This window comes from Cololabis saira, chromosome 8 (genome assembly GCF_033807715.1).
Source record: "Cololabis saira isolate AMF1-May2022 chromosome 8, fColSai1.1, whole genome shotgun sequence".
Lineage (NCBI taxonomy): Eukaryota > Metazoa > Chordata > Actinopteri > Beloniformes > Belonidae > Cololabis > Cololabis saira.
In genome coordinates this window covers 18,105,682-18,120,585 of record NC_084594.1, presented here as the reverse complement: position 1 = coordinate 18,120,585, position 14,904 = coordinate 18,105,682, and the positions used below count along the sequence as shown (strand labels likewise).

Here is a 14,904-nt window from a genome sequence, read left to right as displayed (position 1 = left end):
CTTCTTTTTTATATATGACTTTATTTCAGCTTCTTCAGCACTTTTACAATCATGTTTTTTTTTGTGACATTTTGATTTGAAATACCAGGTGATGGATAACATGAGCAGTTCTGATCAGTGACTGTATGATTAAATCTCAGAATTAGAGGGGAATTATAATCACCACTTGTTGAATTATGATACAAAACTGAGGTGATAATCTTGAGATAGCTTGACTAAAATCGGTCTTCCCACTCGTGACCTTTTCCCCGAGTGTGAACGACCTCTACTCAACAGACAAGACGCCCTCTAGTGTTCGTCCTCATTTTAATGACGAGATTTCAAGAGCTTTGATCCCCAAACTATATTTATTTGCACTATATTAAAACTAACTTGCTGTTTTCTTACTTGTACACAACAACTGCTGTGTTAAGATTTTTTTATTTTAATCTTTTACCTGTACTGAACTGAGCCAATTTCAGATTTAACACTTCTGTTTTTGTACATATTAAATCTAGAAAGGAACAAACGGAACAAGGTATCTTTGGTAAGTGCTGGTATGAGGTGGTGAGGCAATCGTTATTGCACCAGTGTTTGTAACTTTATATTTTAGACATAAGAATGGTCTCAATTTTTTTAACTAACTTTCTGCTCCAGAACAAACAGCAGCATAAGCAGAAGCTCTCCCTTATTTTATTCTCTAATAATTCATGACAACTAAGTATTAGAGTAGTGGAAGGTATAAAATCATCACTGAGGACAAATGTTTCATGAAATGGAAATTTTCAGTTTCTTTAATAATTACGTGTTGATTTTACAAAGTAGTTAAAACAAGGCATCTTGGTGTTCCGAGAAACTGATAACAGTTGTTAATAAGTGTGAGATTAAAGTCTGTTGTCGCCAGCACACGTTCCTCTGATAAAGCAGACCGTCGGAGAGGGAAGGCGATGAAAAACAAGCGGCCATGACTACAGACGGCCTCAGTGTTATTTCACCTTCATGTTTTATTGTTAGAAAGCACAATGATTCCTGTTTTCCTCCGACTCATCTCTGATCAGAACCACGCCGCATAAATGTTTGATGGAAACAAAGAAACTGCCTCGTCTTCAGTCTGTGGAAACATCTGATCTGCTGTCCCTCGTGCGCGTCCAGGGGTCAGCGGCAGCAGCCAATCAGGACCCAGTGTCCGTGTCCATGTCGTCGGTGTCATCACCCTCAGAGCGGCAGATGTCCTCCAAGGCCAGTTCTGACGTACATGAGAACAATCCAGAATGTGACTTTGTTACACAACCGTGTGACACGGCGAGCAGAGATAATTATGGTATCAAAGAGTAACATTAACATATCAACAGTAATCTGATATCATTTTTTTTATGCGAACCACTGCATAGATGGATTATGTTTCATAAATGCATGTAAATATAGCAGCAGATTTGCACACACGCCTTCTTCACAGGGACTGATCACTTCACATCTTCACACAACGTTGGTTTAAGGTCAAGAATTTGACTTTCCATTATAAAACACAAGTTTTCTTCTTTTTTTTTTAAACCATTACGCAAGACTTGTAAGGTTATAGAAAAATAATACAAATAAAAGAAAGCTCTGTGTGGAAAGATGCTGATGTGTTCAGGAGTAAACAGTTAACATAAACTTCACATTCATTAATTTTGGAAGTAATACAGTTAATGGATTTCGTTTAAAATGTTGATTGTTTTTATCCAGGTTTGGTTGAGTTTTGAGTGTGCGTCCATACCCTCGCTCTCGCTCAGCTCCGGGATCTTCCTCAGCGTGTCTCGTACAGCCGGGATCATCTGGTCGTACATGTGCAGCAGCGGCCTGCAGCTCTCTGAGAAGTTGCCGTGGTGCAGCAGCAGCCAGTGCAGCTGCAGCAGACACTCTCGAAGCAGAGACGCCGCCGGGCTGCGGCACCAACGTGAGCCGGAGCACCGCTGCGGGGACGAGACTGGAGGAGGAGAGAAAGAAATAAAAAAGAAAGAAAATCTAGTTTTTAGTTTCAGAGACAGATTTTTGATGACTATCTGTGCTATTCAAGATGCAGCTGAAATGTGGCTGACCTGTTGAGTCCATTAGTTCCTGAGAACCACGAATATCAAGCCACTGACGGTGGAGAACGATCACAACTGTCTGAACCAGCTGTGAAAGAAGAAGAGACACTCGTGTGAAGCCATGCAACATGAAATCTAAAAGAAAGAAAGCACACGGCCGGGGAGCTTCACCTCAATGTGGCAGTGACAGGTGCGCTGCTCGGTGGTCATCCAGGTCTGTGCCCCTTGAGTGAGTCTGCTCAACAGGCGAACCACCTGCGAGACAGAAAACACATTCAACTTTCATCTATTTCACATCAGCTGCAGTCAGTGGAGACAATGTCCTATCCTATCAATGTCCTATCCTATCTTCTTTCTTTTAATATTATTTGTTCTTTTGTATTGCACCAATCACCACAAGAAATTCCTTGTGTGTGTTAAACTACTTGGCAATAAACTTCTGATTCTGATTCTATACCTGTGCTGAAATAGCTCAGCTGATTTCGGCACATTTCACTATGAAGTACACATTCAAACCTCTTAATTCATCAATATCAAACCCAAAATAAAAAGTCAGCATGATTAATCCACTGATAAAATCTGATAAATTAGGTCGGGTTCATCTCTTTGAAGTGAAGAATGATCAGGCTTCTCATCCTGGATCATAGTTTGTCCTCGTGTCTCGTAAAACAGCAGAAAATAGTTTGTAAACCCACTTTAAACTTATCCAACTACGAGCTTGTGTGTGTATTAACCTGCAGGTCCAGCAGAATCCAGTCTGTGTGTGTTGCTCGGTTGTCTGGTCTGGTTCTGATCCATTTGAACAACTTCAGGAAAATACAAGGATCTTGAGAAGATAGAAAAAAATGATTCTAAGCCATTTTATTTTAATCAGTAAGCATTTTAAATGAAAAATAAAATCAAAAGATGGTTACTGAATATACAAGTTACATATGAGAGAAGGTGCTGCAGCAGAGGAGGAGCCTCACCGTGTTCAGAGCAGAGCTGTTTGGCCAGAGCTTCATGATCAGACATCGCAGAGAGAACAGACACGCACTCTGACACGGTCTGCAGCCGGCTGTCTGCCGTCACACACATACACACTACCTGCAAAACACACTGCAACCTGAGAGCAGGAGGAAAAGACAGTTCAGACGTGACCAGCGCAGCTTCTTATGCAAGTTTACATGAGAACTATGAAACAGATGTGTGCTGTTATGACAAGGACTCCCTGGAAGAGATCTTGTATCTCAATGGGACTTTTCCTGGATAAATAAAGCCTAAATAAAATAAAATAAGGCAGAGTAGTCTCTGAACATCCTCCACTCACTGTAAAAGTCCAAAAATGAGGAAAGCATACATAAACTATGAATTATTGTAGTCATTTTTATGATAAAAAACAGATACTATGAATCTGCATCATGTGACTTCATTGTTACTTAACCAGAGAGGAAATTCAAAAGAGAACAATAATTATTAAAATAAATGATATATTATTATTTCTGAAGAACTAAACCTTTTTAAAAGTTCACCTTGAGCTACTCCCTATCTGATCAGCTTGTTCACTTCTCCTGGAAGTCACCACCAGACTGGTCTGTGTCATATACGCTGAGCATTTCCTCTCTGGCACTTACAGATGAGCGTTTTCACACAGCTGCAGTCGACAGAGAGTTTCCCATCTAGAGCGACGGGCTGTTGCCCAATCTTCACACATGGGGTTAAGTGTTGGGGAAGTGCATCGCAGCAGAAATACACGCCTAAAAAGTTCCCTGATCATCAGTGAGAACTCATATCAGCAACAATACATCTTTCCCCGAAGTTTCAGCATGTGAACAACAAGTCGGACACATTAAAACACGGCTCAGCTGTCATGTTTCTGATTTGATGTCTCAAATTACGACTCAGCAGCTTTCATGTCATGACATTTGAAATCGTACCAATCATAGATTGCACAACTTCATTTGCATGTGCGTGCACATTTAAGGATGTTACTAGAGGCACGGCTGTGTGAACTAGTTTAGCAGTCAGTAGCTGCTCTGCAGGAAGATCAACACGCACACACACACACCAGCTGGTGTGAAACTGATCATGGTGCAAGCTGCATGTTGTACAGGGAAGTGACTAAGGTCGTTTTCGTTTAAAAGGGGGCAACATGACCTTAAGAAACCACAGTGTGTCCCTCTTGAGGAGCAGCAGCCCAGACCAAGACAAAGAGATTGAAAACTAAAGTGAAAACTCCTTTTAACCATGTCATGAAGTCTGCAAATGTGAGAAAATAGAGGAGGGACATGACCGGAGTCCAGACTGGTCTGGTTGTGAGGCCTTTTAACGTTTCACTGCAGGGAAAGCTGCTGAGATACAAGAACACTCATGGCCCAAGTACATGACATGAGGAAAACAACTCACTAACAGAGATAACAGGCGTTTTTAGATCGGATCCTGCTACGATCGCTGGATGATGAACGCGCGTTGGGTAATATAAACACAAGGCGTGTTACTGGCCAGCCTGTGCCTGAAGGAGAGTTGAGCGGAGGGGATGTGAGTCAGGAGGCGTTATCCACACAACAACCTAGGATATGTGGGTGTGTAGAAGAACATATATCATTCAGGTGTTATTTTCAAAACGAGGATGGATGAACATCGGGACGAGCGTTTTTTGGTCGGTTTTGCTTCTCGCAAAGTGCCGGTTTGTAATTTTTGTGTCCAGTTGTTCAAACAATGGACCATCATCCTTCGTGGATCTCCTCGTCTCCCCAGTTACTCATCTTGCAAATAAAGATCCTACCTGTGACGTCCTCGTGCTGCTGTAACTCTCATCAGCAGTCTCTTATTTTATAAAATAATAATAATTAAAAACAGAAACCTTCCCCTGGTGGGTTGTGCTCGGGTTACGTGATCAATGAATCCCTCCCACGACCCGCCACGCTGCGTTAGTTCTGTTTACATTAGACCTGAGCCGTGATTAAGTGTAACCTCGGAGGAGAGGTATTATCAGTGCCAGCTCGACACGCCACCGCGCATCAGTCAATGTAGGAAGGACACGCTAGATCGGCTCAATAAATGCAGGGTATCGGCCAAAGTAAAAGGGGCTGTAGAGACAGCAAGATCATCAGTACACTGCTGGGAGCTTATATTGCACTAAAATTACTGAATGAGAGGTTTTCGACTCAATAAACTATATCTATATAAACCTCTGGGTTCTGGTCTGGTGAATTTGATAAACAATGCAAAAAGCAGTAACCACACTTTAAGTAAACATCAACTTATCACAGCGAGATCGAGCAGGAATTGGTAACTTTAGCACAAGACTGAACAGTCAGATGGAGGATCAGTGGTTTATCTTTGACTAAATGGTTTGTGCTTTTCTTGTTTTTATTTTTTATGTGTTTAACCAAGTCTCAACTCTGACAGTCACAGTTACCACAGAACCTGTAAATGACTGCATGGAGTTTATGGCCGTTACATAACTGCAAACAGCAAGTGGTAGAGTCCCGCTGTGTGCAAGACTACTGACAGTTGCATCATGAATGTGATCCTGCCGAGTGATTAGAGGACTCAATAATGCATCAACAGCGTTTTATGTGACTTTCACTGCTTCATGGACTCCTTAACTAATCTTTTACAAGTCTTTCTTTTTGGTTTCTCTACATTATCATCATCAACATTGTTCTTCTGAAAAAGCAGAGTTTTTTTTAAAACTTATGATGGACGTCGGCCTGGAGCAACGATAATAACCAGTGTGTTATGTCATATGTGTGTGTACCTCTCAGAATGTGCTCGTGGTGTCCTTTCAATGAGGACACACAGTGTCTTCACAGCGCTAAGGACAAGCTCGTCCTTCTGCGAGCTGTTATCAGCGAGCCGCGTGTCACACAGCCGCAGGAGCGAAGGCAGCAGGGTGTTGTGGGAGCAGGGACCCAAACGTGCTGCAGAGCATTCAGTCTACAAACAGGATGAAACATGTTGAAGCAAAAAGTAGATTCTTAACACCACGAAACTGTAGATTTAAAAAATAAAATGTGTAATTTCATACTGCAGAATGTATATTCCTCTGCAACAATGAAACAATGCAGGAATAATAACAATAAATTGTGTTCCTGTACCTTGTTGTCTGTGCTGCCAGTCTCCTTTAACAACACGGCCACCACCGCCTGAGAACAGATCAAATATCAACACTACAGATTTAAAAATTAGTCAGAAACCAGGGTGTCTACAGGTTTGACCAAGTTAAATTTAAGACTTTTTAATACCATTTTCAAACTAAATTTAAGACCAAAAACGGTCACTAAGAAATCCAGGGCCGAGGTCAAGGTTGCCAGATCTGACAGGTTCCAGCCAAAACGCGATGTAAAACCCAGGCGAAATAATGAAAAACAGTCCGAATTATACATTCTCTATGTTAAAACCTTCAATTATTAAATGCTGAATACATATCAAGTCATAAGCAAATGAGGCCAAAAAAGGCTCCAAACAAAGACTACAATTAAATTGAGCAGATTAAAGCAAATATAATATCAGTGAGTTTATTGTGTACATTTCTACTTTTCTCTGCCATAATGGCAACTTTTCTGTTAATAATTTCTCCTAAATATTTAGTAAAAACCAGGAAAAGCAGCCCAAATTTGATCAACCCACCCAGTCCTATATTTTTCAGCCCAAAGTCAAATGAAGCCCAATTGGGCGGAAACCCGCCCAATGTGGCAACACTGACTGAGGCGTTGTCAAGCAAACGCGTGCCTAACAACTGGAAAACAAATGTATTTCTCCTCAAAACTATTTACCGTTAATAAGCTTTTCCCTTTAATAAAACTTTTTGATGATGACTTGATAAATTCCCTCTATTATTAAGATTCAAAAATTAAGACCCTTTGATTGAGATTTAAGACAAATAAAAGGCCTTATTTTAGCAAAATGGAGTTTAAGGCTATTTAAGGATCTGCGGCGACTCTGAATACAATCGTTCCTAAAAATGTCCACAAACTCTTTAAAAGCACTGAGCTCCATCAAAAAAGACCCATCTGGTCATTACATGTCTGTGTTTCAAGTGTTGTGGCTTCACCTCGTCGCTGTGGGCTAGCAGGACACGGAGGAGCCTCAGAGCAGCTAAACCAGCGTCTTCAGGGCTGAAACCAGACGGTCCAGCTTCCTCGGACCCCCCCAGCCCCGGAAAGGCCGAAAGTGAGCAGGTAGCTGCAGAGTCCGAACCTCGGCGGCCAGCAGCAGAGGATCGGAGCGAGTCCAGAACCACACAGACCTGAGACAGGTGAAGGTCCAAGAGTGGGAGCAGGAGGACAGCGCCGGGACACGACCTGAACAAACACGGAGCTGTTATTTTATTTGGTGCTCAGATGAATGCTGATGTTTCTGTGCAGTCATTTGTACGTCATTGATGACAATACTTTAAATGTTATTTTACTGATATTGTAGTCATTTCAAACTGGTTTCACCTAAAGTTATTCTGTGAGAGGATGTAATAAACATTTGGTGATTATTTTCACAAGCAACATTCAATTCAATTTATTTGTGTAGTGTCAAATCATAAAGGTCATCTCATGACACTTCACAACACGAAAAACATTGCTAAAAGAGATCAGATATCACACATCATAATATAAAACACAAGCATCAGAAAACATCAGCGTCGGAGAAACAAAAGAACAGCAAAACATCCAAAACACAGTACAGTAACAGCAGGCTAGCAGACTAAACGCATAGGATTTTTCAAAGAGGAAGGTTTTAAGCCGACTCTTAAAGGCAAAGAGGTGTGTCCACCTCTCGGACCAAGACTGGGAGATTATTCAAGAGGTTTGGGGCCTGAAATTTGAAGGCTCTGCCTCCCATTCTGCTTTTGGAGACTGTAGGAATCACAAGTAATCTTGCATTCTTTGAGCGCAGTGATCTAGCAGGATCGTAGGGAACTATGAGTTCTTTGAGCTGCAGCAAAGTGTCTTGCTAGTTCAGCCTTATAACAAGGAGTTACAGAAATCTAACCTTGAAGTGACAAACGCATTTACTATTTTTTCAGCATCTTTCTGTGACAGGATGTGTCTGACTTTGGCAATATTACGTAGATGAAAATAGGCAGTTCTTGAAATTTGCATTATGTGGGATTTAAAGGACATATCCCGATTGAATATGACCACCAAATTCTTTACAGTGGTGCTAAAGGCCAGAGTAAAACCGTCCAGAGTAGGTGTATTACCCAAAAATGCCTTTCTATGGTGGTCTAGGCCGACCACGTGGTCATTTCAATGCTGCAGTTACAATATTTGACCACAAGATGGCACTGTTGTCCACATAACTGTTGAGACGTGGCGGAATTGTTGGATTCTTTACAGAGGACTCAGTTAAGAGTTCAGCAGGGCAGTTACAGAGATCTGGCTTAGTCTGTCTACCTGTTATGTCTGGTACTGGCTGGAGTCCCTGGCTGACTCTGACTCATCAAGTTCAGTCCAGTTACAGCCAGACTCTGGACCAAATTCAAAGCAGCTCTGGAGGACCCAGCTCCATCCACACTGGCTGCACCGGGTGGATCAGAGGAAAGCTGGCAGCCTGCTGACAGCTCACTGAACACAAAGATACACAAAACAATAACACATGAGTAAATTACACATGATTTCACTTCACCTGTGGAAAGTTCTTCTAATAGTTCTGCAACTGCTGTTGTTCCAAATATGATCATGATGACACGTAACAAAAAAAAAAAAAGGCAAAAAAATGCCACATGCTCCTCATTCATAAAACAGATCGAATGTACCACATTAAACTACCGACTGCCTGCTTGGTTCTGCCTGGGCCACCGCTCTAATGCACGGGTCAAACTTTGTTATTGTTCATGCTCTAACGGTTACAGTGCAGTGTGTTTACCTGGAGTTGGCCATGGCCTGCAGGTGAGAGAGGCCGAGACTGCTGGGAAACAGAGGCTGCTGCAACAACAATCTGAGCAGGACACCACCTGGATAATAACACACAACAACACATACTGATTAAAAGAGGTTCTTCTATTACAAACATTATGAAATTTCATGAGACATACAAATAAAACATTTTATCTGCATCTAATGACACTTTTTCTTTGCTTGCACCCTTTGGTTCTTAACTTTGAATTAGTGTAATTGCAATTATTTATTATTTGATATAATTGTGATCACCAATGCATAACCATCATCAATCACTTATTTAAAAACAACCTGCTGGAATTTTCATGCCGTTCTCCATCACTTAGAGATAACTGGTTGACAGAACCAGAACTCTTGTTTGTTTAGAAAGTAAACAATGCAAATACACTTAAATTTTTATTTCCAATAAATGAACTTAACGAGAATTTGGAAACTGTTAAATTATATTTAGGGTTCTTGTATATTGTCATAACAATAATCAGACATTTTAATCATTTTTGCTATATTTTATATGACAAGTCTTTAAAAAATGTCAATCATGTAAACCTGACTTATGAAGTTCATATTTTGATGGTAATTTGCATAAAAACATCTGCAAAGTCCTGATAAACATATAGAATTATATGCTGATGATGACACAAACTGACATGAAAACATAATAATCATAACTAGAAAAGTGATGAATATAGGCGCAAACACATAGATAAAGACGTTGTTTTTATTATCCTTGGACTTTACAGGGTAGGCAACAATAAGCAATGAGCTTCAGTCTATTTATTTTAAGCTACAGACAGGTTTGTGTCAAAAAATCTTGTTTTATATTTACTGAATATGTATGTAGCTGAAATGACTGTATCTACCGATACTAAGAAATAAGTGAGGATTTTAAATCTTGTAACCTTGATCAGCTTATAATGACATCCCCCCCTGTAAAGGTGGACATCTACTTATTTTCAGCACATTAACACAGATGTAAAAACACTGAGTGCATCAAAAAGACAAGAGTTACAGCAGTCGACAAAAACATGAAATACGAGAGTCGGAGGGGATGCAACGTTTGACGTTTAAAGATGTGGGCTGTTCATGAACGATTACTTTAGGCTAAGAGTGCAAGTTTATGAATGTAATAGTTACAATAAATACTGGATCACAATGGTTATACAGACACAAAATGTATTTTAAGGAATCAGAGACAGAGTCATGCCTGTGCAAAGTTATAGAGATATAAACACAAAAACTAGAGATGAAAACAGCCAGAAGCTCTTCTGAAGCAGCTCTGCAGAAACACTGACCTCTGTACTGCAGATGAGCAGGCCTGACAGACAGGAAGGGGTCTGGACGAGGCGCTTCGTGTCTGTCCCCAGACCTGCTGCTGGACCCTCTATCTGTTACACACACAAAACCATGCAGATGTTCAAGTGAGCAGAGAGATCAGGTAAAGCTGAGAAAAAAAAACTGCAATCATCTTCATCGTAGCACTGGTCATGCAACCCACCATCTCTCCATGTCTTCACCGGTGTTTTCACTGGTGTCATTTTGGATGATGTCTGGACATCAAACATTTCTTTGAAACCGTTTCCAACTGGAGAAGAGCTGCTACTGCCACTCCCATGATGCATCTGGCCCAGAGAGCCGAGGACTTTGGGACTAAGAGAGGAGACCACCAAATCTGATTAGAGGTGAGTAGACAACTATAAATACATTCATGTGTGACTCCAGCTGACTGCAGGTCAGTGGAACTTCTGATTCCTTCAGATAAAAGCGTATGGAAAGACTGCCGTCATGAAGGACGTTACAAGCAAGAGTGAAGTCGGCAATGAAGGACTTTAAAAACCAGCAACTCTGACAGCAAAGCTTGCAAAAAGATTTCCTTTTCTTTTTTGAAACATGACCCTCAAATGCTCCTGATGCTCAAGCAAAAGTCTGATAATCAGCATGCGTCAACATTCATTATGTCAAGTTTATGAGATCCCAGGTTCATAAATGGGAATACACTTGATTATACTGTTATGATCGGTTTATTCAAACACACGGTCATCAGTTCTCAATGTTAATTCAGGCAGTCTCAAATGTAGTCTTTGACCTTTTCTTCTGACTCTTTAAATGCTGACAGTGTTTGAATATGACTGAGTTATCTATGGTACATACTAAACAATAAGGTAGTGGGAAATACCATCAATGACAAAACACTTGAGGGTTAAAATGTGTAAATTTCCTTCAAGTAGAATCAAACACATTATTGAAAATATGAGTTTTTCTTTAGCTAATTTTCACTCGACTCATAGACACGTTATGAACAAAAATAACACTATGAACACTACTGAAAGTAACTACTACTAAGTATTTTTTCTTTTTTCTTAAGTCAAGACAGAAGTTGATAGATTTGATCAGTTTACCGATATTCAGTTTCTTTTAACAGAAACATCAGAGAATCGGTGCAGATTGTGCTGATGAACAACATGAAACATCTAAGTGAATATCAAACACGTTATAAATAACTCTGAAGACACCAGACCTGTTTCTAGCCAGTGGAGATGCCATCTTGTTTTTGTCTGAATATTGTAGTTTGGTCTTCATCTCATTGATTTCTGCTTCTTTAAACTGTAGCTCAGACTGCAGCGACTGAACCTGCAAACACAAAAGACATCAGAGTAACTCTAAAGGGTTAACAGCCTCTGTGTACACGTGTGTGGGTGGGTGTGTGCGTTCTCCATCCTCACCTTCCTGTTGAGCTCCTTCTCCCTGTCACTGTGCTCCTTCTGCCTATCAGTCTCCTGCTGGATCTGGTTTTGTCTCTGAGTCTCTTTCTGCTGCTGAGCTGCTTTCAGAGAGTCTCTCAGGACCTGGATCTCTCCGCTCTTCAACACGATCCCCTCCTCCACCTCCTTCAGCTAATTATATACATACACAAACAATAGATTGTGTACATGTTACGTACTACAGACGATAAAAATCTAATTTTGTTCTTAATTCTGTTAAACAATTTACACCTGAAGTCTTTCACAGAGGGGTGAAACCCTCTGAACCTTTATCTGGGATGCTTTTTATACCTATTAATGTTACCAGCTTGTTTCCAGTAATTCTTATTAGGTGTTTGATGTGTGCAACTTGCAAAAGGTAACCAAATGTATACATTTATTAGTTAAGTTTCTCTGCATTTTTTTCAGGAAACTATTCGACCTAATTAAGGGCTGGAAATATAAAGTGCAGCAACATACATTATCAAACATCATGAAAGCTTCCTAAATATATATATATATATATATATATATATATATATATATAAAAAAGGTAGAATATGGAACAGTAAACATTAATACAACACTAATTAACTTGATATTTACTTGAAGATACAATTAAAGCCTGAAAGTCCTCATTTACTGATCTGCAACAGCAGTTCCCTTAAAACCTTGACAGCTGAGGTTGGACTGTTGTACACATTCATACTCAGTCTCACCTTCCTCTTAAGGTCTGCGTGCTGGGCCTCCAGCAGTCTGTACGAGTCCTCTCTTCCTGATTCAAACTGCTGCTGCATGTTACCTGGACACAAAAAACAACTGGGATTTATCAGCATAACCAACAGATAAACTGTATTTGACTGACATTTATACTATTATTTATCTTATTTAATGTTTCTGCATCCAGAACTAGTTTTTGCTGTTTTTTTCACCCAAAGTTCTTACGCTTGGTCCCTTTCATAAGACTAAACCCCAGCTCTGTAGAGTAAATGTACACGGTATCATCAAGAACTGAATGTGTCAGTACATTTTATTCTTCAAAAGAACGAGAAAAAAAAACACCTAAATCTGTAATTGCAAGATTTTTCAAATTTCCCCTCCAAATTAGCTCTTGACCACACACAAAAGAACAGAACTGATGCCAGGTGAACAGCAAAAACACTGTATTTATCTAAAATAATAATCCAATGTGTCTGTATCCAAAGTAGACGTTTGACTCCCTGGCTTTTTATCTAACGAAAACCAACTTAAGGCAAAGACTGAACACTAAGCACTGACCCTTAATGGAAAGCAAGACTGAAAATGTATCTATAAATTAACTTGGTACATTATCGCAGGGAATTAAGCAGAAGAGAATGGTGGTCATTACTGCAATTAATCATATGAATAAATCAGTTTAATATTTCAAAAATTAGCTATTAGTAAATAAGCAAAAAAAATCTACTCCAAGCTCACCAAGAGGTTCCCTGCTAGGTTTTCCAGCATTGCTTCTGTGACCAAATGAATTTTCTCTGCTCTTATTGGATGCAGCTTTGGTCAGAGTCGTTGGTCGAGTGGGCCCGCTGGGCCTGGTTCCTGGGTTAAATCCCATTCCTGTCCCTCCTTCTCCTGAGGTGATGGCCTGTGAGGCAAGGATGTCTATTTCATTCAAGTCATCCTGGGTGAATTCTTCATCATCTCCAAAAGGGTCTTCGAAGGCCGTCACTACTTCCTGGTTCAGGCCTCGGAGTCGCTTCGTAGGGGGGCAGTTCATGCTGAAACAGAGAGGCAGAAAGGCAAATAAATCACTGAATGGATGTGGATAATGGTGTATGCGTTATCTTATTCATAGGCAAGGCAGGTTTATTTGTATAGCACAATTCAACACAAGGTAATTCAAAGTGCATTACATCAACATTAAAAGAGGCAAGACACAATTAAACAGTAAATAACAAATAAAATGAAATAAATGATAAGAAAATAGGTAAAATAATAAAAAGCACATATTCACATTCATATCTATATAGTGTAACAAAAATGTAATTGACTAAACATTTTGAGAGAGCAAGAATAAGCTGCATTTGAATTATAGCAACAGAAATGATGGACTGGGACACACCATCACAGCAGCAGCAAGTAAACACAGCTTTTCAACTTATCGCCAACTAAATTTGGCTTAATCACAAGCATTTTTGTTGGAAAGGTCCACTATTTGTATAATAATTTTTTTGGAGTCCTTTCAAATGACTAAATCCAGGTGCCAAATATTAACACAATGTAATCAGCATAAGCATAGCACTTTTAATATTTCATGAGGGGTTTTTTCCATACAGCACAATTATTATCATATTATTATCACACACAAAGACATCTGTGTGGAAATGACTAACTTTAGGGGCCAAATCGTATATGAAATGCATGTTTCCTTCGCATGAAGCTTTGAAAAACCCCTGAACTCCTCGAGATAAAGTGAAAAGCTGCATTGACCTGCTGAAAGAGGATTAATAACAAAGATTCTTTCCACCATAACAAGCCATGGACTAAGCTACCTGTGAAGTAAAAGGTGCTTGAGCTTCTAGGCGTCCAGTGTTGCAGGTTTTCTCGGTGCTTCTGCAGCTGGTTAATGAACTAGTTAACAACATAAAAGCTTCACCTTAACTAGTCGTGACCGGCGTGAGACTAGCCTGCTAAGCTAAATAAAAGCTCGCCGCATCACGTGGGCACCTCAAAGTCTGGTATTAGGTAACTGAAAACAAAGGATACATATCTGATAAAAAGACCCTCTTTACATTGTGCATTTAAAGGTAATAAGACTGATAATTAATTTGTTCAACACATAAAGTTGGACTTGTGTCGATAGGTCGATGCTCCAGTGATGGAACTACAGCTGATGATCTGACCAATCACAGCACAGTTGACTTAACAACCAATCACAGGGCAGTTCTGATTTTACAACAACCAATCACAGGCGGCCTACTGAAGAGGGTCCTCTACGGGTCGCCATTTAATACAAAATTACTAAAGGCGCATAAAATAAATAAAAGATGCGATTGTAGGTTATTATATCCGTGCTTACGTTTAATTGAGAAAGATGACATAACGAGTAGATTTCCTTAGTAATCATTAATAATAAAGGGAAACTACTTAGTTGTTTTTTTAAATACTCAGAGGTACCAGCAATACCAGTTTTGATTGATTGATTGATTGATTGATTGATTGATTGATTGATTGATTGATTGATTGATTGATTGATTGATTGAT

At 39.8% G+C, this 14,904-nt stretch overlaps 1 protein-coding gene across 1 annotated transcript; it reads right to left on the bottom strand.

The window, feature by feature from the left end:
• Nucleotides 1–40: 40 nt before the first annotated feature.
• On the bottom strand, nt 41–14,529 carry atrip (ATR interacting protein). The gene is made up of 18 exons (XM_061726972.1): nt 14,193–14,529; nt 13,120–13,418; nt 12,384–12,466; nt 11,647–11,817; nt 11,442–11,554; nt 10,422–10,573; nt 10,219–10,311; nt 8,895–8,982; nt 8,423–8,593; nt 7,087–7,336; nt 6,131–6,178; nt 5,791–5,969; nt 3,017–3,153; nt 2,783–2,874; nt 2,220–2,303; nt 2,058–2,136; nt 1,736–1,945; nt 41–1,225 (listed from the first exon to the last, which is right to left on the bottom strand). Exons 2-18 carry the CDS (start codon nt 13,415–13,417, stop codon nt 1,152–1,154), a joined length of 2,322 nt encoding a protein of 773 aa, XP_061582956.1. The 5' UTR covers nt 13,418; nt 14,193–14,529; the 3' UTR covers nt 41–1,151.
• Nucleotides 14,530–14,904: the final 375 nt, after the last annotated feature.